This window comes from Podarcis vaucheri (assembly GCF_965113315.1).
Source record: "Podarcis vaucheri genome assembly, chromosome: 14".
Classification (NCBI taxonomy): domain Eukaryota; kingdom Metazoa; phylum Chordata; class Lepidosauria; order Squamata; family Lacertidae; genus Podarcis; species Podarcis vaucheri.
In genome coordinates this window covers 3,588,656-3,610,885 of record NC_138752.1, presented here as the reverse complement: position 1 = coordinate 3,610,885, position 22,230 = coordinate 3,588,656, and the positions used below count along the sequence as shown (strand labels likewise).

The 22,230-nt window shown below is 45.1% G+C and overlaps 1 protein-coding gene across 3 annotated transcripts; it reads left to right on the top strand.

Annotated features, from left to right (window-relative positions):
• Positions 1–9: 9 nt before the first annotated feature.
• TRPM1 (transient receptor potential cation channel subfamily M member 1) lies at positions 10–21,108 on the top strand. 3 transcript variants are annotated; one of them, XM_082198029.1, is made up of 12 exons: positions 10–2,245; positions 3,344–3,636; positions 4,221–4,449; positions 4,757–4,879; positions 5,778–5,909; positions 6,276–6,404; positions 6,667–6,918; positions 7,799–7,991; positions 11,018–11,162; positions 15,031–15,233; positions 16,444–16,509; positions 19,031–19,190. In XM_082198029.1, the coding sequence occupies exons 2-12, from the start codon at positions 3,461–3,463 to the stop codon at positions 19,048–19,050; spliced, it is 1,668 nt and encodes a 555-aa protein (XP_082054155.1). In that variant the 5' UTR covers positions 10–2,245; positions 3,344–3,460; the 3' UTR covers positions 19,051–19,190. The 3 variants fall into 3 exon arrangements, with proteins under 3 accessions (XP_082054155.1, XP_082054154.1, XP_082054153.1); XM_082198028.1 differs by lacking the exon at positions 16,444–16,509 and adding an exon at positions 16,279–16,411 and having other exon boundaries at positions 2,189–2,245; positions 7,799–7,973; positions 19,031–21,108; XM_082198027.1 differs by lacking the exon at positions 16,444–16,509 and adding an exon at positions 16,279–16,411 and having other exon boundaries at positions 2,189–2,245; positions 19,031–21,108.
• Positions 21,109–22,230: the final 1,122 nt, after the last annotated feature.

The window sequence follows — 22,230 nt, the reverse complement described above, 5'->3', positions numbered from 1 at the left end:
TCTGAGAGTGTCCCTGTGCAAAGTGTATAAGCCTTTATTCTAAATGGGCAGAAGAACTTATTGTCATATCACAGATATAAAATATATAAATACAAAGCAAAGCCCGGCGCCCTGAAAGCTGGTAAGCAGCTTTGCCGTGTTCAAAGGAGGCATCAACAAGGCTTAATCTTCTTTGACATCTCTTTGTCTTTTCTGATGAGTGCATGACAAAGCATTCATCCCTCCTGAGACAGGAGATGGCTGGGCCTAAAAAGCTTAAAATGGGCAACAGTGGCCCAAATCTAGAGATATTCCACGTGCAGCTCGCCAGGCACCACTGCAGGGCACATCTGCTCGTGCCTCTGCTCCCAGGAGGTAGTAGCATGTTCACATGTGAGTCTTAGAATGCCACTGCCTGTTCTGAGAGGGGTGGGAGACTGAGTCCACACAGGAAGAAACAATGGGACTAAATTCTGGCTGCTTTAAATAGTCATGGTCCCCCAAAGAATTCCAGGAGTTGCAGTTTTTTAAGGTTGCACTCCCTTCGAAGGAGCAGGTTCACAGTTTGGGGGTGCCTCTGGATTCAGCTTTGTCCCTGGAGTGCCTTTCACCAGCTGCGACTGGTTTGACAGCTACAGCCATTCCTGGACCAGCCACAGCAATTCATGCGTTGGTTACTTCAAGACCAGATTATTGCAATGTGCTCTATATGGGGTGTCCCTCACACTTGATCTGGAAGCTGCAGTTAGTGCAGAATGCTGCAGCATAATTGCTGGCAGGAGTGAGGCCTTGTCAATAAATAACACCTGTGCTCAGAGATCTGCACTGGTTGCTGATTAGCTACCAGGCCAAGTTCAAGGTGTTAATATATGAAGCCCTGAACAACTTGGGACCAGTTTACCTACAGATCGCCTTACCCCACATGTGCCAAATCGACCTATCAGCAGAACTGGCACTACTACAGGGGCCACATAATACCACTTCTGTATTGGGAAAAACGTGATCATTTAGTGTGGCAATGCCTATACTTTGGAACTCCCTGACTCTTGAGATCAAGCAGATGCCTTCACTGTACAGTCGTACCTTGGTTTTCTAACAGCTTAGTTCTCGAACGTTTTGGCTCCCAAATGCCGCAAACCTGGAAGTGAGTATTCTGGTTTGTAAAATATTTTTGGAAGCCGAATGTCCAACGGGCCTTCCACGGCTTCCAATTGGCTGCAGGAGCTTTGGTTTCCAAATGTTTTGGAAGTCGAATGAACTTCCAGAATGGATTCCGTTTGACTTCCAAGGTATGAATGTACTCTTTTCGCCCCATGATAAAAACATTATTGATTAGGAAGTTGAGGTAATTTTAATCTGTTTAACTTTTGTATGTTTTAAAGTATGTGATTTTTTCTTGATTTTACTGTTTTACCTTTTGTAAGTCGTTTTGAGGTTGTTGCTTTTGTTACAATTAAAGCAGTGTATGTTGTTGTTGTTTAGTCGTTTAGTCATGTCCGACTCTTCGTGACCCCCTGGACCAGAGCACGCCAGGCACTTCTGTCTTCCACTGCCTCCCGCAGTTTGGTCAGACTCATGTTTGTAGCTTCGAAGACACTATCCAACCATCTCATCCTCTGTCGTCCCTTTCTCCTTGTGCCCTCCATCTTTCCCAACATCAGGGTCTTTTCCAGGGAGTCTTCTCTTCTCATGAGGTGGCCAAAGTATTGGAGCCTCAGCTTCATGATGTGATTTTTTCTTGATTTTACTGTTTTACCTTTTGTAAGTCGTTTTGAGGTTGTTGCTTTTGTTACAATCAAAGCAGTGTATAAATTTTATTAAATTAAATAAATAAGGGTTTCTAGGATACCCCTGTTCCCCTCAAAGAACTACAACTTACAAAGTGATTTAACAACAAATCCCTCTTCCCAGGGAAGTCTGAACTGTAACTGTGAGGGGAATAGGGGTGTCCTAACAACTCTCAGCACCCTGATAGGTAATTCTGGGACTTCCACTTGTTCTCCTCGTTACCCACTGAAGAACAATAACTGTGGAAAGCCTCCCTGTTCTAGGCTGTCAAGAAATGGTTAGTATTTGGTATTTCCCCTCTAATTATGCTTCCCTGCCCCACCCTTAGCTGTGGCTCCACTGCCCCAACTGTCTTTCTGTTAGCTCCTTCCTCGTTGCCTCCAGTTCCAGTCGTAATGCTCCATCCTCCTTCCCCATTTAGGAGATGGGATAGTTCTCCCTTTGCTGGGTCCTCCGGCGTAAGATCTCATGTTCAAAGGTGAACTTTCCATTCAGCCTTCTTCGAGACGCTCTTTGTCGCCGCCTGCTTTGCATGTGACTTGGCTTGCCCATGTGCTCATTCTAGCCTTTCTCTGCACCAAGAGTGCCTGCATGACTCAATCACACTTGAAACAGGGATACAGCAGGATCAGCCATGCCTAGCAAGGGCTGGTTGAAAGGGCCCCAAGCCAGATCAGTGATTCATCCAGAGACAGAATAGGTAACCCCCTTTAAAGGCAAATAGTTGTGTTGCACCTCTGCACCAAAAGGCCGAGTCATGCGTGATGCTGAGATGCTATAGTATGACCTGTGTCCAGCAGAGGCTGGCTGGAAGGCAGTGGGAAGCGGGCAGATAATCATGCAGAGATGCAGGGGGTCAGCCTACTTTACAGAGGGCACTTTGAGCTCACAAAAGCCTGTAGATCAGGGGTGCACAACCTGCAGCCCTCCAGATGTTGTGGGACTACACCTCCCATCATCCCTGATCACTGGCTATGCTGGCTGGGGCTGCTGGGAGTTGTAGTTCAGAAACACCTGGAGGGCCACAGGTTGTCCACCCCTGCTGTAAATAATTATGGATTAATTTCTCAGAGATCTCCAGCAGTTCTCTCATGGCACTACAGTGTACCTCAGCCACAGTTTGGGAACTGCTGGGTCATTTATTTAGAAACCTGATATTTAGAAGGTTTAGGTCCTTTTCCAGTGATTTCATTTGAACTCCAACATCATGCCAAATGATTTGAAGGTAGGATGACTGATTCATCAGTCTGAAGGACCTGCATCTGTCTATGTGCCATTTGCACAGGTAACATCATAAGCTGTGATACCCACAGAAAAGCACATGTTGTGAATTTGCAGTGACGCTTTGCATGGAAGCATTGTCATCGCCATAAGGAGGCACTCTTCTACTAACAATTCAGGCACAATGATTCTGCATGCTTGTCTTTCCGGCTTAACCTTCAACTTAACAGCAGTGCATGGCCTTTTCCTGAAGTATCTATCTTTATTCATGGGCACAACCTGTAATAATCTGCAGGAACGCCAGTAAAATGTAGCCTAAATGTGAAATTACGGTAACTTAATTGCTCCTTCCTAGGATGATGAACCTCCATCCAAAGGGAAAAAGAAGAAGAAGAAGAAGAAGGAAGAGGAGATAGATATTGATGTGGATGACCCAGAAGTCAGCCGCTTCCAGTACCCCTTCCATGAGCTCATGGTCTGGGCAGTGCTGATGAAGCGGCAGAAGATGGCTCTCTTCCTTTGGCAACGTGGAGAGGAGACCATGGCCAAGGCACTGGTGGCCTGCAAACTCTACAAAGCCATGGCCCACGAGTCTTCAGAGAGCGAGCTGGTGGATGACATCTCTCAAGACCTGGACAACAACTCAAAGTTAGTCACCCAGAGTGTGGGGCTGGACTGTGTGGTGTAGCGGTTAGGTTGTCAAACCTGGGAGACCAGGATTGAAAACCCCACTCAGCTATGAAGCTCATTTGGATGACGTTGGGCCTGTCCCTGGCTCACGGTCTAAGCTGAGACCTTCTGAGCTAAGGCCCTTCTCCAGTTCCTGTTCTGCTTTTTTATATTTATATATTCTTAGTATATAGTTTATATTTATATTTTCTTAGTATTAAACATGAACCAGCCCCAATGTTACAATGATCTACTGACTGAGTCCTTCAGCTCTCTCAAGTTGAATCAGACAGAAGGGTCTTCTCTGTTGTGGCCCCTGGCTCTTGAATGTCCTCCCCAGGAAGTATCACCTGGTACTGAACCCGAAGTCCATTCAGAACCAGCTGAAGACTTTACTTGCCCTGGTCTTCCAGTACATCCTCAAGACTGGTTTTAATAAGCAATTTTAATAGATTTTACTGGCTTTACTGCTTTGACCTGTTGCATTGTTCCTGTGATGTTAATTTTACTGCCGTGTTTAATTTGTTAGCTGCTAGCCAATCTGGCATTCTTTATCTCTCCAGAGATTTTGGCCAGCTTGCTGTTGAGCTGCTGGATCAATCATATAAGCATGATGAGCAAGTAGCCATGAAACTTTTGACATATGAGCTGAAAAACTGGAGCAACTCTACTTGCCTGAAACTTGCAGTGGCAGCAAAGCACAGGGACTTCATCGCACACACCTGCAGCCAGATGTTACTGACAGACATGTGGATGGGGAGGTTGCGCATGAGGAAAAATCCGGGCCTTAAGGTAGGCATGGACTGCTTAGGCCTGCAGGCACCTGGGCTTGCTACATAGGAGGGAGGGGGAAACTGTACATATATGGAGGAGAATAGTACTGGGGGCAGGAATAATAGAGCCTCAGAGCCACAGTCCTGCTCCAGTTCCCCCTCCCTTCAATACATGCTGGCTTAAACAAGTAGAACCAAGAGACAGGTGATGTGATCACTGATCTCCAATCAGACATCTCCAGGAATTTCTTGTTTGGCTGTGAGCTGCATCCTATGCAACTGAACCATAAATTTCAAATCATAAATGGCTCTTGCCTCTCATGCAGGTTATCATGGGGATCCTCATACCTCCTACCATCCTGTTCCTGGAGTTCCGTACCTCAGATGACTATTCCTACCAAACATCAAAGGAAAATGAAGTCGGGAAAGAAAAAGAAGAAGAAAATGTGGTCAGTGGCAGCCCATCTCTATAAGCCTCTCAACACCACAAACATGTCTCACCTTTATTCCCTGTTTAATAGTCATCATGGCTTCCCAAATTGCCAAGAATGCTGAGAATTGTAACTCAGTCAGGGATGCTGAAGATTTTGTATTTGAGATTCTTGCTCTTCCTCAGAACTTCAGCAAGTTCCAAGGAAGGATATTGTCAATCTTTGTTTCTCTCTGTTTTCTTATTTTTCAACCTTAAATTCAGTGCTCCACGTTTCCCCAGCAGTCTGCTGAGAAAATCTCATGAAAATCCATCAACATTCTAGTGTGAATTTCCTTTGATGAACACATTTTATGCAGTTTTGAACAATATACACTTTGCAAACATTTCCCCCTAACTAATGCATTTTGAAATATTTATTTCACTAATAATTGCATTTTGATGTGCACTTTCCTCTACTGTTCGCATTCATCGCTTTTGTCCCACTGTTGTTGTTGTTTTGGCAAACAGGCTTTGCAGGTTTTTGAAGCATGAACAACCTATTTGACTACAGACAAGTCTACATACCTTAAGTCAGCCTTTCTCAACCTGTGGGTCCCCAGATGTTGTTGAACTACAACTCCCACACCACCCCTAGCTAGCAAGGCCAGAGCTCAGTGATGATGGGAGTTGTAGCCCAACAACATCTGGGGACCCACAGGTTGAGAAAGGCTGACTTAAGTAATGAAGGTTCTAGTATGGCTCTTACAACTGAATAATATGTGCCTGTAGAAAAACAAGCAAACAAGCAAGCAAGCAAGCAAACAGGACAGTTTGTCTATGTTCAGACATTTTCTCTCCCCCACCCCCTTTGACCTTGAATGGATGAGAGCCCTCCAGTGGGAACAATCTGTGATCCTAAGCTACCTGTCTTTCAGGATGCAAATGCTGATACTGGTTCCCGAAAGGGTGATGAAGAAGATGGGAACAAAAAGCAAAGGAGCCTTCCCATTGGAACAAAGATCTACGAATTCTATAATGCACCAATTGTGAAGTTCTGGTTTTACACAGTAAGTGAAAATTATTTTCATCCTTTGGTGAAAACAACATGTTCCATTCTCTCCTGCTGATGTAATGTGTCACTGCTGACCATTAGCTATGCTGATGGAAACAATGGCCTAGAACATCTGGAAAGCTCAGTGTTGTGGTAGGCCGGCCTCTCACTTCTTTATTCCCTACTCCAAAATTACTGGTAATTACTGGTTTCCAAAACACAACAAAAAATTGTAAATGGTGTAAATGGTGGGGGGAGAACCCTGCTTTGCGTTTCTAAGCAGAAGTGTCATCATCATTGTGCAACCACCATCACCCAACATCCCTACAAATGAATCAACCCGAAAATGCAGCGTGAGGTCTCTTTTTATTTCTTTTTCCAGATATCCTACCTAGGGTACTTAATGCTGTTCAACTATATAATCTTGGTACCGATGGATCGTTGGCCCTCACTCCAGGAATGGGTTGTCATTTCATACATTGTGACTCTGGCATTGGAGAAAGTAAGAGAGGTAATTTCAACCATTCTGGCAACTGTTCTTTTGAAATTCTCCACCTGCTCTGATGTCACAAGGAAGGAGGAAAGCAGTTAGGGATGCAAAAGCCACTCCCCCTGGCATAATCCTACAATCCACATGTTCACTGGGGTGTCTGAATGCCCAAGGGACCTGAAGTAGGATAAACTGGTTTTAAGAAGCTAGTAAGCCTCAAGTTTCTTTCTCCCATTACCACATTAAACACCTTCTTTCTCCCTTCCCACCACTTTGTTTTCAGATTTTGATGTCAGAACCAGGTAAATTGAGTCAGAAAATAAAAGTGTGGCTACAAGAATATTGGAACATCACTGATTTGGTTGCTATTTCTGTGTTCTTGGTTGGGGCCATTCTCCGTTTGCAAAACCAGCCTTATATGAGTTATGGAAGAGTTATCTACTGTGTGGATATCATTTTCTGGTACATCCGAGTACTGGACATCTTTGGTGTGAATAAGTACCTGGGGCCTTATGTCATGATGATTGGAAAAATGGTAAGTAACTATGTTTTGAAACAGGTGTCATGGCAGGTATGAAAGAAAGGCAGAGTGGCGCTGCAGCTTATCCGAAAGCAAGAAGCCCTAAGAAACTGAATGGAGAACTGGATACTTACTGGAGGACTAGGAGCCAGAGAGAATTGTTACAACCCCATATGAATTGGGGTATTTTTGTGCAATGTTTCATCAGATGGCTCTCTGCAACCCTAGCCCTCCATTTTAGCACAAATTGAACACAGTTGCAAGGGTTTGCTAACAGAAACTTGAATGTAGCCAAACATTAAGGTCACGATCCAGCCAAAGTGATGCTTTTTTAAGATCCATTGAAGTTGATGGGAATGTTAATTATGATTTACCGGTAAAACTTTTATAGCCCACCTTTCAGTTTTTTAAAAAAACTTACAACATGACTTCCAATTTAAATGATAACTATATCATCAAAAACACATTGCAGTTTTGTTTTGTTTTTAGCAGAAGTCAGAAACAATCGACTGTCATTATATGTGACAGGCAAATAAAAGCATTTAAGCTGGTTACTTGAACTCATAAACTTTGGTTCCAGATAAATAATCCTGGGGAGACTGTTTCATAATTGATACGACACCACTAAGAAGGCCCTTTCCATAGCAACTGCCCACCCCCAGTCACCTAGAAGATTACCCAAATTATATTTTAAAAGTTTCCATGGGAGTACATTGTCATGCCCTGAGAGTTGGACAGGTATTAATGAAGTGCAGATCTGAGGTCTGGAACTGATTGGCTTCATAGGAAGTGATTCATAAATGAAATATATAACAGATCATGTTCATATTGTTTTTCAGTAATTTCTACGCTGATCCTTTCTTGATATGTTGCTCTACGCTCTTTCTTGGTGTAGATGATTGACATGCTGTACTTTGTGGTGATTATGCTGGTGGTCCTGATGAGCTTTGGAGTTGCCCGTCAAGCCATCCTGCATCCCGATGAGCAGCCGTCTTGGAGACTGGTCCGCAACATCTTCTACATGCCCTACTGGATGATCTATGGAGAGGTGTTTGCTGACCAGATAGACCGTAAGAACAGAATTCATAGTAAGATTCTGTTTCCTGTTTCTGAGGCAGATGATCGGGTCCAAATTAATCAACATTTAATTTGGAATCGGCATCACTTTTTCTACTTACGATTATTGTAGCTTTGTCTTTGTGGCAGACATGATTGAACTCCTCTGAACTTTGCCATCACCCTCAATCAATTCCCTTTATTTTGTAGGTTAAACAGAAAGAACATGTATATCTTCTTGTTGTTGCTGCTGCTGTCATTACAATTATTTATTGCCCACCCTCCCAGGGGAGGTTGTGGCAATTTAAAATTCAGAATGACAAACAGTTAAAGCAGATTACATATTATAGGGTGGTTCCTGAAAACACACATTTCAGGTGTCCATAGACCAGGGCAAAGAGGCATATCATCAGCATTCGCTGAAAGATGCATAATGAAGGTGCCAGGCACACCTCTGCAGGGAGGGAATCCCTTAGTTTAGGGGCTGCAACAGAAAAGGGTGGGGTGCCACCATCACCAAATTTCAGAGGAATGTGGAACTACCACTAGGACTCACTCTGCTGATCTCAACACCTAGAAGGGTCTGTACAGAAGGAGACAGCTTCTCAGATATTTGGGGCCAAAGCCCTTTAGGGTTTTGAACACCAACATGAGCCCCTTGAATTGGACCCAGAAATGAACCAGCCTTGTAGCTTGTCTTTGTGGCAGACATGATGATGTCTTTCAAACTGTGTCTTCACCCGCAGCCAATTCCCTTTATTTTGCAAGTTAAAAAAAAGAGCATTCACATATCCCTTCCCTTTTACAGAAAACCTCTTTTCTGTCAGCAAATCTTAGGCAAATTTGTGTTATGGACCTGTGTGCATCTTGAGTCTTTTAAGAACCTGATAATACAGTCAACAGGGGGAGGAAATAGTCCCGTGAACACACAGTTCTCTAGTGAAGAAGCCCTGCCTGGCAGGGGAAGCTTTTGTGTGCCCTACACAGTTAAGGAGCAGCTGAGCATTTTTGCACAATAAAATGAGCATCAAGGAAATCACCACCACCATATTCTTTGTGAATGACCCTTGCATTTCTTTCAAGTGGGGTTGTTCAAAAACCATTGTCTCGTTTATTTATTTTTAAATGGCATGACTGAAGGTTCGAGCCTTCTGCATAGTTTTAATTTCTTTAAAAAAGAATGCCTCAATTTAACATGGTGTGCATATTTCTATAGAAATCCAGCTTCTTACGGATGGTAGCTTTCTTGGCTTTACAGTGTGTGACTGATGCTTGCTGAAATCTTCCACTAGCAGCTATTCCTCTCTCCCTTCTGGACCTGAGCCGTGTGGAGCCCCTGACCCTTGCTGTAGCCTGAGATCCCTCTCTGTGAGGCAAATCTAGACTCGAGTGTGTTTCCAGAGAGCAAAATGTGTTCCCAGGGCAGCCACACTGTCCATCTTGTGCAATTGCCTTGTGGTGCTTTGTGCTTGTGGTGAGAGTCTGCCCACGTCATCCTTACATAATTGAAATAGCTTGAATATTTACATGATCATCTGCCAGCTGCCTTTTGTAATTATCTTTTGATTGCCACAAATACGCTGCCATACATAATGTTTCGGAAAGTCCAGGAGAAAAGGAAATTGCAAGGCCTTCTGGAGTCCTGACAAGAGCCATTGTTTCAGAGCATGTCTCTTGCCTGTTAAAACATTTGAAGGCCTTATCTTTCTCTGGCAGCTGAAGAGCAACCATATTGTCAGTCACATGTGTGTTTTTCCTTCCCTACTGTTCTCTTGTTCTTTTATTCCTTTTTAAAATGCTTCTTTTTGCATTTTTATTCTTTGCTTTCGGAACGCTGGGTAGTCTATGCCATGGAAATTAATCGTAAGTCTTTGCAGGGAGTTGACAAAGCAATTAAATGTTTTCATTGGTGGATTCCACCCCACCCCCGTGACCCTTTAATTAGAGTTCATCTCAGCTTTAGTGCAATACCTGCCACTGCCATGTTGTCATGACCTGGTCCCCAAATTCGCCACCACCTAAAACCTCACACACCCACCTTTGCCAGCTGAAGATTTGAGGTGTGGGTCTTGACCCATCAGAAACCCAAATTATGCAACAAATCTCTGCAGCATCTTAGACAACCAGGGCAGGGTTTAGACCTATGCCATTTCCATAGCAATAGTCCAAAATCCCCAGAAGAGGCTTTTAAAGCTGTCCAGCTGTTTGTGTGATTGCTTTAAAAAAAGTTCCAATATCTGTGATAAAGGAAGTGAATCTTGGCTCTGTAATAGTCATAGCTGTCAACTTTCATATTTGAAAATAAGGGATCAGCAGCCCCAAAATAAGGGATCAGCAGCCTCACCTATCCTGGGGACAGTCTACGGGATATCTAACAATCTGGAATAGCAGCGGGAAACGGCACTGGAATAAGGGGATTTCCCGCAAAAAAAGGGAAGGTTGACAGCTATGGTAATAGTATGACTCTGAATGTCTTTAAAGGAGCCTGCTTCTGTGAGAAAGGCGCTTCACAGACCCATTGAAATGGCCCTAAGTTGGTCCTGTCTTATTAATTTCAGTGGGCCTACTCTGAGTCAAACGTACACTGACCTGGGTACCCAATTAGTTCTAGTCCCAGCCAGTAAAACTGTGCTTTCAGATGACCTAAGAAGCCGGAGAACTCTAGACTGCCAGGCTCCACCCACCTCATTCTGCCCTGGTCCTGCCCACAAGCCAACAGGCTGCACCCCCTCCCCTCACATTCTGCCCTGACCTGCCAGATTTCACCAGTCTGCCCCTTACCAGATTTGGCCCCACGGAGTTGAATGCCTGTGGAGGGCTGCTATTTTTTGAAATCAGAAATGTGCATGGGAGGGAGAAGGTGGTTGTTTGTGTAAACCCATCTGGGTGTGTTCAGAGGCTGGACTGCCCCACAAAAAGGACAGTTACTTAAGCGTGTGCCCTGGGCCCTACAACAACCTTGGGCTGGGTCCATCTGATTTCTATCTTCCCCCAGTTACACAGAGCCCTCACTGTATGTGCTCCATGTTGAATAACCATAAGCCAATTCCATCCTCAGCTCCATGTGGGGAAAACCTTTATGATGAGGATGGCAAGCGTTTCCCTCAGTGCATCCCTGGCGCATGGCTGACTCCCGCAATCATGGCCTGCTACCTCTTGGTAGCCAACATTCTCCTGGTCAACTTGCTGATTGCTGTTTTCAAGTGAGTGTTTTGCTTACAAGGGAGCTACTCACTCTGGGTTCCTTCCTACTGTGAAGAAGTCTGGTGGAGTTTATTAGGGGGACCCTGAGAAAGGTAGGTAAAGGATCAACTGTGGTCAAAGAGAGCGAGGCTGCATGCACAAGAAATGTAAGTTTTTCTCAATTTGGAATTGTTTGTGCTCTTCATGAGCATGCTATCACCCTGCTGTCAGCAAGGGTGGGGGTGGATACTTGATACACACTTGAAAACCCTCCCCTTGATCAGGTTATTCATGCCTTTTCCTCCCTGCACATGTCCCAGGGAAATAGAAAAGCAAGGAGTGACTGTGATCTTGGTACACACCAGACTTTGGGCAGGTGAGAATACACCCTGGCATTGCCAGGGCTGCCTACATCCATCTGTTTTCTGATTAAAATTTTGCAGGGTAACACAGAAGCAACCTGCAATGAACATTTCTTTTCAGAATGAAACCAGTTTCCCAAGAAGCCCTTTTCTGGGGTGAAACATATGCAACAGATCTAGACTGTGTTTGGACTGTGTACTCAATCTCCATTGATTCTAGAATAAAGTTATGTGTGTATGTAGGACAAGGGCAAGGGAAGGGTAGAACTTCATCTGTTTAGATTAGGACTGAAACATCTGTGGGCCTCCAGGTAGGAGCTGTGGTCCAGCAACAGCAGGAAGACCACATAAGTTGCCCTCCCTGGCTTTAGATGAGCTGCTACTAGCATTAGGTCTCATATGACTGCTTGCTTTAACACGTACACACAAGCAGGGGAGATGCCTATATTTACTGCTCAATCACACTGTTATCTTTTGCTGCCAGTATCCAAAACTGGATTGCTGGTGGGTGTAGATCCATGTCATTGTCCTGGGCACTGTGCCCGGTTTGGGTGCTGTCCTTTGAAATCAGACTTGCTCACAAAGCTATCTTTTATTTTGCTATCTACAGTAGAATATTCAATAGCTGAAAAGGTCGTGCATTTTAAAAGGAGTCACATGCCAGTCGCAGAGCTAAATTTAAAAGGGAAAAAAGAAGAGAGAAAGTGATTCTCTTGCATGCACAATGGTGGTTATCTGAAGGGACTGCAAATAAAATCAACATTGTAGGAAGTAGGTCATGCAGTTAACCCATCCTTGCTTGGTAGTCACAGGGGTGGGCCATGCTTTGTTGCACTGCTAATGCTTCTCTTCTCCTGCAGAAGACTTGGGGGTGCAATTTGTTGACTCTCACAAAAATGAAAAGAGACAGTGCAAGAACAGTGAAAGGGTCTACATGGCCAAACACCATTGCACCAAATTGTCAAGTAGTAAAATATAACCATCACCATTAGGGATGAGGGGAAAAAACAATACACAAGCTGAAATGCAGCTACCTTTCAAAATTTGCATTTCTCCAGTACCTCTACAGCCAGTTTTTGGCATCTGTCAAGAGACAATGGAGTGTGCCTCTGTGGGTGAAGTCCAATGGCTGCATTAGCAGCACTGAAGTGACCTCCCTGGGGTGCAAGCCTGGACAGTGGGTATGGAGGCTGCCTCTGGCTGCCCAGATCACAAGACAACCCTCTTGGCCTCACTGATGTGGTCCAAAGGAAAGCAGAGCAAGATGTTTGGCAGTATCCTGGCTGCAGGAGTTGCCAGAAGGAGGTGTACAAGATGCCATCCAACTGTCTTACAGACTCCACTCCAGATTTGTGTAGGGTTTGATCCTTAGACTTTTCTTCTCCCAAAGATATCCTACAAAGAAGTGGAGGTTTAGAATCACAGTTTTCCTTCTCCTAGAAGGGCTTCCTTCCCAGGTTGGCAAGCCCCATCTGCCCCTCACTTCTCTCTACAGCACATGCAGAAACCACCTTATTGGCCATTGGACCCACTCCTGTTTTCATCTGCTCCATCTGCTGGAGCCTGTCTTCACGTGCAGGGGAAGTGTCATAGACTGGTAGGGTGCTGAGAAGTGTATACCGGGGGAAGCGGGGCTGGAGAGGCAGGCAGTGGTTTGTGAGGGCCTATAGCAGCTAGGAGGTGAGAATCAGAGACTGGAGAAGTTTCAGAGCTGGAGAAAGAGGAGGAAAAGGCAGGCCAGGCAGGTGAAGGACCAAGTGCTTCCCCACCCTCTCCTGCACCACTGTCTCCCAGAATCAGGAGGGAATTGAAGTGGGACGAGCAGAGGAAGTTTCCATGCAGGCATAGTCTCTGGCTAGATGAGCACAGCCCAACTTGGAAAGGTACATAAACTGGTAGGGGGGGAGTGGTCCCCAGTTGCTGCAACTGCTTCATAGAGTGTGGAACTGGGAGTAGCTGCCTAGATACCAGATTGGTGTGTGTAGGTATCTGGAGCAGTAGAAGCAAAGCAACTATGTTATCTTTGACAATAAAGAGTGAACTCTCTGCCATGCGCATTCCTTTGACTGGAAGCACCCTTGACAGAAAGTCCCTAACTCACCAAAGTTTTGAGACCCATCAGCTACCTTCATCTGGTTTAGCTGACCAGTTAAAGCATTTGTGGACTCAAACCCAATTCCCTGAGTTCAGGAACACTTGCATCATAACAAATTTGTTAGACTTTAAGGTGCCACAAGACACTTTCATATTTTTGCTACCAGAGCGTAACACAGCTGCCCCTCTAGAAGTGTTTTTCAGAAAGAAGTGTTTGGGATCCATAAGCAAACAGTATCTGGGGGTGCTAGCTGCCTCTTTCCAGGTCTGGTGTGGGGGCAGTGGTCTTCTGTGCTTCTACCTATGCTTAACCTGTCCACTTGTGAATAAACTCAAATTATTCACAAGTGCACTATTGGCATGCAGCCCCCAACAAATTGACCCCAGGGGAATGCAGTCCTCAGCAGAAAAAAGGGTTCCCTGCCCATTTTCTGTGAACCAAGTTCACAGAATATATTTCTGAAAGAGATTTGCAAACCTTGCTATTTAGGTCAAGCTGATCAGCATTTTAAAAAGCAAGACAATGTAGAGCTTCTATGGGCTTTGGTGTTACAAAGGGCCTTTCATGAGTTGAATGTTTAATGTCACATCAAACGCCAGGAGGTGTTGTTTGCAATGTTCAGTTTGAGCCATGCTTCAAATAATCAGCTCCAAAAGAAATGATATTTTGCAGAGGTCCTTTTGGCAGTGGGCAACTGGTGCAACTCTCTCCCCAGTGGTTGCCCTTCTAGTCCATACTGAGACATTATGTGGGCATGAGAGCAGCAATTGTTGGGCACCACCCTACTCTTGAAATCTCAATAGAACAAATCTGCCCATTTCAGTTCCTCATTTTTCCAATCTGAAGTTCAATTTGCCTCATTTCTGCATCAGGTTAGGGATTTTTCTTCTGTCTGCACTTTTTTCTGCATCCCTTCTGATTAATTTTGGACATAATTTTACCGAATATATGCATTTCTGCAAGCAGTTTTCCCAATATAATGCATGTTTTTAAGGTAATTTTCACTTACAAGATGCACTTTCGTGCACACTTATTGGTTGGAGAAGTGTCTTGCAAAATTTAGAGAAGTGCGAATTCCATAGGGTAGCTGTTCTTCTGTTTGCTTATTGTTTCAGGAAGTGTGAATTAGGAAGGTTAACTATTGCAAACTGAATCAATCCCATTCAGTCCCTAAGCTCAAGGAGAACTGGTCCCAGATCTGTTTGATCTGCACTATCTATTTCTGAATGGATGCCATCATTTGCATGGCAAGGCAAATAGGCTTCACTCTGGAGGCAACTTCCCCTCTCTGTGCCATGTTCTTGTCCCCACCCCAAATGTGGGAACTTTAAACTGGCAACATGTGAAGAGACGACTGAGTTCTCACAACTTTTACTTAGCTCTCTGGCAATTTTGTAGTGAAGCTACTCAGCAAGGGTGTATCTTTTGCAGCAACACCTTCTTTGAAGTGAAGTCCATCTCCAACCAAGTCTGGAAGTTCCAGCGGTATCAGCTGATCATGACCTTCCATGACCGGCCGGTGCTTCCTCCACCCATGATCATCTTTAGCCACCTTTACATCATTATAGTTCGTCTCTGCTGCCGCTGCAAGAAACGAAGAGAAGGGGACCAAGACGAACGCGACCGAGGACTGAGTATGTGGGGGGACAGACATTCTCTCTGTGCTATAAGTCTGGGTTGACTGGGCACCATAGCAGGGGTCAGGCAGGGGTTTGAAGGTCCCATCCATAGACCATCTGCAAGCAGAAAGTCAGCACAGCAGGGCTCCAATTGGGATCCTTCTTGTTTTGACTTTCTGCCCACCTTTCGTTTTTGAAAGGTGGGGAGAACTCAGAAACATCCCCCATCTATAGCCACTTTACTGTCTCATGCTGCTGTGTGGGGAGACCAGGCTTAGTTGTACTAAATCAAAAGCGGGTGGGTAACCTGTAGCTGGACTACAACTCCCATCATCCCCGATTGCTATCCAAAGTGGCAGGGGCTGATGGGAACTGTAGGTGCTGGAAATGGTTGTGAAAGGGGTACACAGAATGGGATAGGATATTGAAGAGATAATCTGTGTCCCTGAGTCAGGTGAACCAGCCCTAAAGGGGCAACCTTGAGCACACTTTCTCACTGAGCGCAGTGAGTAAGCATGCATAGGGTTATTTATGCATGTATTTCATAAAATTCATAGAGCGCTTGAATATTAAAGGAAAAAACCCTCATAGCAGTTTACAAAAAGGATTGGGATGCATATCTCAATAAATACGGTGGGCTTGTTTCTGAGTAAACATGATCAGGATTGAGCTGTTGATATTTAAGACTACTTTCCAATAGTTGAAAAAGTTTTTCTGACACAGGACTCCAGATTGGATTTTAATTTCTGCAAGGGACAGTGTGAAAACTGACATACTAGAGAAATTCAGAGTGTTTAGCTACTGCCTGCTTGCCAGATTTTTGCCATATGGCTCCAGGCTAGAATATGCACCGAACTGTACCTGAACATTGCAAGCCTCACCATGTCTACTCAGATCTATTTACTCCCAGAAAAGTGGGGTTAGACCTGCAGCATTAGAGCCTAATGTTCATTACACGTAGCCTGAAAATGCACATTGAGGTGGTAGTAGTCTCTTCCGAGTTTAGGGGGTTTGATAGACAGGGTAAAATACATGCTTTCCCTGCCTCAATTTCTTTCAGAGCTGTTTCTAAATGATGAAGAGTTGAAAAAACTGTATGAATTTGAGGAGCAATGTGTTGAGGAATATTTCCGACAAAAGGAAGATGAAGAACAGTCATCAAATGATGAACGTATTAGAGTCACTTCAGAAAGGTAGCCAGTGAATTTGTTTATTTTCTTGCCAGTTGCAGTGGGCAAAGAGGAAGCATGGACTTCAACACTAGTGTCCTTTGGAGATGTTGAAGGAAAGAGTAAGGCAACACAATAAGTTTGAGATTCTACTTTAAGATTGCCAATAATAAATCATCCTCCTCCTTCTTTATATCCTGCTCATCTCACAGTGCAATTATATACATGTGTCAGGGGTTCAGGAGCAGAGGCGAGGGCAAGGGAGGAAACAGAGAGTGAAGGGGAGGAGTCCAAAGGAAAGATGAGCGATGACGACGACCCGAGATCTCCGAGTCTTTCCAGTGAATCGGAAGATTCACAGAAAGGAGCGCCAGTGACCAGAGCAAGGAGGGAGCTTAGGGGGGCACCCCAGGAAGAAGGGACAAAAGGGGGTTCAGAGAGCAGCAGTTGGAAATTGGGGCCAACATCCCCAACAGAGCGCAGTGGGGAGGAAGGGCGCCAGGCATCGGGATCAGGCGGCTCGCCGCAGGGGAGAGGACATGAGTCAGGAGTGGCCACACCTCCATCGGAGAGAGAAGAAACGGTCAAACGGAAAGTGGGAGGTTGGGCGCGCGCGCCAAGTTCAAATGCACAGGAAGGCGGCACAGTAAGCAGCCCGGAAAGGGAGCCAGGTCCTAAAGCCCGCCGCAAGGAGACAGAAGGGTCCGGGGGGTCAGCGTCAGAAGAGTCCCGGAAGGAAGAGACCACGGGGGGCAGAGGGACCCAGAGAAGAACGGTCAGGAGGAAAAGGTGGAGTAAGGCTAGGGTATTAAGTTGGTGTACAGGAGGCGGAGACTCAGACGGAGCTTCGCCGGTCTAGCTTATAAGACGTAGAGTTGCGCGCTATAGCTTGAAAATGGAAACTGTAAATCAATAAAGACTTTTATACAGTGAATGCTGGCTAGCGTGATCCTCTGTGAGCTCGGATCTGGAAGCAGCTCTGACAACATGTCTTCTCAAAGGCTTATTAAATTCAATGAGACTTACTCATAGGGATGGGGGAGAAATTCAATTCAGTTCACATTTAAAGGTAAATCTACAATATTTTGAATCAATATATGAACTGCAACATGACAATCCTTCGGAATTTGCACTTATCTAAATTTTGCAATTTATGGACGCGGGTGACGCTGTGGTCTAAACCACAGAGCCTAGGGCTTGACGATCAGAAGGTCGGTGGTTCGAATCCCCATGATGGGGTGAACTCCCATTGCTCTGTCCCTGCTCCTGTCAACCTAGCAGTTCGAAAGCACGTCAAAGTGCAAGTAGATAAATAGGTACTGCTCCAGCGGGAAGGTAAACGGCATTTCCGTGTGCCACTCTGGTTCACCAGAAGCGGCTTAGTCATGCTGGCCATGTGACCTGGAAGCTGTCTGTGGACAAACGCCAGCTCCCTCAGCCTATAGACCGAGATGAGCATGCAACCCCAGAGTCATTAGCGACTGGACTTAATGGTCAGGGGCCCCTTTACCTAAATTTTGCCATGCAGTTCTCCAACCAATGTTAGAAGTCATATATTGGGGTAAATTGTACATACTAGTGAATATGTTCATGAATATCCAAAAAAGTATATATTACATACATTAGGGTAAATTGTGCAGAGTGTACTTTCATGCTGCACACTTAAGACAAAGGGGAAGTAGGGGAGAAACAGGCACAACCTCCTCAGTGGTAACAAGAGTTTGCTGGTAGTTGCCCCTAGGTAAGGAAGGATCTGCCAATTTCATTTCTCTCTGTTTCTCAATTTTACCCATCTTAAATTCAGTCCTCAATTTCACCGCAATTTGCATTTTTAAAAATCTCATGAAAAATTGTCAGCGTCTGAGTGCAATTTTCTCCCAATAAACACATTTTGGCACATAGTTTTGACTAATATACTCATTTCTGAAAACAACTTGTGTGGTTTTTTGTGTTCTTTTCACTAACATATTCATTTTGCACACATTTCCTCCAGTACATGCACTGTTGTACGCACTACTTGGTTGGACATCTGCACCCCAAAATTCTGAGACACACAAATTTTGAAGGAGAGTTGTGCTTAGGATCGCATATTGGTTTGAGGGCTATGAATTAGATCAATTTTCATTCAAATGCAAACAAAATATAATTTCTCTTCCATCCCTAGTAGCCCCCCTCCCATGGCAGGGAATTAACCTGCAACTCTTGGGGTTCTTCTTACTCAGGAAGTTGGGATGATTTGCAAGGTGTCACCAAATATGCTGGGGTATCACAAACTGCCTGTGGGCCCTCTGGCAGCTTGGCAGTGCCCACAGTGCCATGCAAAAATATTCTAAATATTGTAAGAATTCAACCAAAGGAAACTGCAAGAGAGGAATGTGTGACGTCTAGCTAAAATACTGTTATAATCGTTCTAAGTTATTCTAACACTCTCTGGTTCTTTTTTTGGTTTTATTATAATTAAGTTTGTGGCAGCCAATGGCATGAACAAATGAGTGATTACTGATTAACTGAGTAAAACTGGAAGCTCTAATAATTAATAAAACAGCTGTCCTCCTCATAAGTGCTGTTCTGGGCTAATAATGGCAGTGCAGGATAAATCTGTGTTGCTTAATGAATTTATCCCCCCCCCTTTGAATTCTATAGAGTTGAAAACATGTCTATGAGATTAGAAGAAGTGAATGAAAGAGAACATTTCATGAAAGCCTCTCTCCAGACGGTTGACCTTCGACTTTCTCAGCTGGAAGAACTCTCTGGCCGGATGGCGAATGCTCTGGAGAAACTGGCAGGCATCGACAAGGCTGAGCTGACTCACACACGTTCCCGGGCATCCTCGGAATGCGATGCTGCTTACCTCCTCCGGCAAAGCAGCGTAAACAGTTCTGATGGCTACATGTACAGGTACCACGGTGATGATCTTGCCTATGATGACCTGCCTACCCCAATGTCTCCAGCCTTGGCATTGCGTAAAGCGGATTCAAAGCTACAGCTGGCTCCAGAACGCCAAGGAAGTATCCACTCTGCCACAAGCGCCTCTACAGATCACAGCAAAAACACTTTAGATGTTACGCAGAATGTTTCTCTATCCCGTTCTGGCTCAGTTGACAGGCAGGAACACTGTAAGAATGAAGAGACAACACCCCAAACTCTCAACCAAATGGATATGGTTGGGAATGGGCAGCCTGGAACTGGACCAAAAATTCAGAACCCTCATTTAGCGTTAGAAAAGGCCAAATTAGAAGCCACCATCTCCTATCCTTTGGACAAACCTAGGGCAATGAGGTACTACCCTTCTGAAACATTCAACGCTTGCGAAGCAAGCATGATGAAATCAAGGAGTTACATATTTGCACAAGGTGGAAATATGGTTGGAGGAGTTAACAACCGGACCATTATGGACCAAGAGTATAGGACCATCATGGATGAAGTGTGCCCTTCCACAATTGAACAATGGACTGCCGAGTGGAAGTATGAGGTTCAGCAGAAACTAGCTAGTGAGCCTCCTCCTGAATATCCTGGCATTGTGTCTGAAGCGGAGATGCAAGCTGAGCGGAAACAGCTACTGACTGACACCGAAGAGGACAGTGATGTTGGTGAAGTGGTGGGTCTCAGTGCCTCCCATCCTTCCTCACCTGTCACCAAAAGGATCCACACAGACAATTTGTTGTCAGTGAAATCTGACAGGACTTGTGGTTTTCCTTCCGTACGGTCAAAGAGTTTACACAGCCATTCTCGAAAACCCAAGTCCATTAAGGACAGGCTTAATAGACCAGGACATGCCAGCAGTGTCAGCAGCCTAGTGGTGACCTGTGGGACTGCAACAGAAGAGCAGAAAGCAAAACAAGAAAATGCCTCCGCAGAAACTGAATGCTAAAATGGCCTTTTCTCAACAAGCAATAGTTGGGAGATGTGGTTAAGCCAGGACACCACAGGTAGAAGTGACACCCCCAAATGCCCATCCTTTAAAGAGCCTGTTTGCATTTGGTAGCTCACTATGTTCGCTTTTACAGATGCATTCATGTCCAACAGTTCCTGCTTCAAAGCACTTCCTGCTTTTGTGAAGGGAAGGTGTGCTCTCCCTGAGGGTCATAGCTACCTCTGGAGGGCCCGGCCAACAGTGTCAACATGGATTCTTTAATTCATTATGTCAATGATTCTAAAAGCAATGTAGTTCAGTGAGCTGGAGGCTGGATCCTCCTGACCCATAAGAGCACCACTGCTTAAAACAACGGGTCTCATTGAGCGATTGACAGGCCAACAGCACTCTTTGTGGGCTTCAGGGCAATGCTGCAGAATGAATCACCAAGAGGCCCTTTTTTAACACACATAAAAAGTGGCACAATCAAAAGCTCTTCTTCTTGCAAAAGTGAATGTTGTGTGTGGCAAGTGTATATTCCCTCAGCACGCAGTACAGGTATTTATCAAGGATATACCCACATATAACACTGTATGTGATACACTCACTGCCTGCAAACTCCCTACACTGAGGATCCTTGAGAGACAGCAGTTTCCCATATCTATAGTGGCACCAAGGAAGAAAGTGGGGGCAAGAAGGAGTACCTTGTGGAAGAGGTATGACTTTGTGAGCGGAGTCTTACTGGCACTATTTTTACACCACTGTTGTTGTTGTTCTGGTCAGCCAGTTTGGGCTAGTGGCAATCAGATAAATATTTTTTTCAGGCACAGTTCAGCCAACTGCAGACTTAAATAAATGTGTTTTCAGAGTTGGTTTTTTAAAGATCATCAGTGTTGAGTTCAAACATATCTCCTTGTTCCAAAGCTGAGAAAGTCCTGTTCTTGTACCCAACAGTCTCTTAGGAGAGGACCAGACAGCAGGGCCTCAGAAGCTTCATGCTTAGGCAGACTCACTTAGGTGTAAGTAGGTCATTAAGATAACATGGTCTCAAGCCATTTTTGAGGTAGAAATGTCACCACAGTATTATTTCTTTCACAAGAGTAGGTGGTATTCTGGAACCGCAGTCAGCCAATTAGATAAAGTGCTTGGAAACAAAAAAAATTGAACTAAAAAACTTGCTCACGAGTATGTGACATGGCTTTGGGGTTTCTCTCACCCACCCACTCCAATGCACCAGTCCAGCTGGTGTGCTTATAAAAACTAGTACCGTATTGGCCCAAACAGAAGCTACACTTTCCCCCCAAATTCTGATTGTGAAAAGTTAAAGTGTGGCTTATATTTACTACCTTACGGTATCGATGCTGAAACAGCTGCCCATGAGGGCTGTCGGGGGTGCGGGGACAACAGCGCCCGTTTTGATCACATCTCCCAAGCCTCCCCCAAGCCACAGCAAGGAAGGGGGAAGGGGAAGAGGCCACCGGCAAAGCAGCGCAGCTACCACCGCCCCCCCCCCGCCAGGAAGCAGCCCGGGAGCATGGGGCAACAGTGCGCAGTCCACCTGCCACTCCCAAGCCTCCCTCGCTGCCAGTTTGGGGAAGTAGTGCCGGGAGGCAGGTGCACAGCACACTCGGAACCAAACACCAGCACCAGCCGCCCCCCCTGCCCCCCGTTCAGGGTGGTAGTGCCAGGAGGTGGACCGCACCCACAAATAAGCCTTGAACTTTAAAGATGCAGTTTATTTGCGGGTGTGTCTTATATTCGGGCCAATACAGGAACTTTTAAGCTTCTGATTTTACTGTTTGGGGACGCTTTCACTTCAGGTGATTCCCATACCTCAAATGCTATCATGTGACTCAGCAAGTAATGTCCTTGGTTTAAGGCAGGGGTGTTTTTTGGTGATCTGCAAGCAAAGGGTGAACGACAGCAATGGGGACTTGAAACTTTAATTGCATCTAAGGGCAAAACTAGATGGTACACTCAGCTGCACATG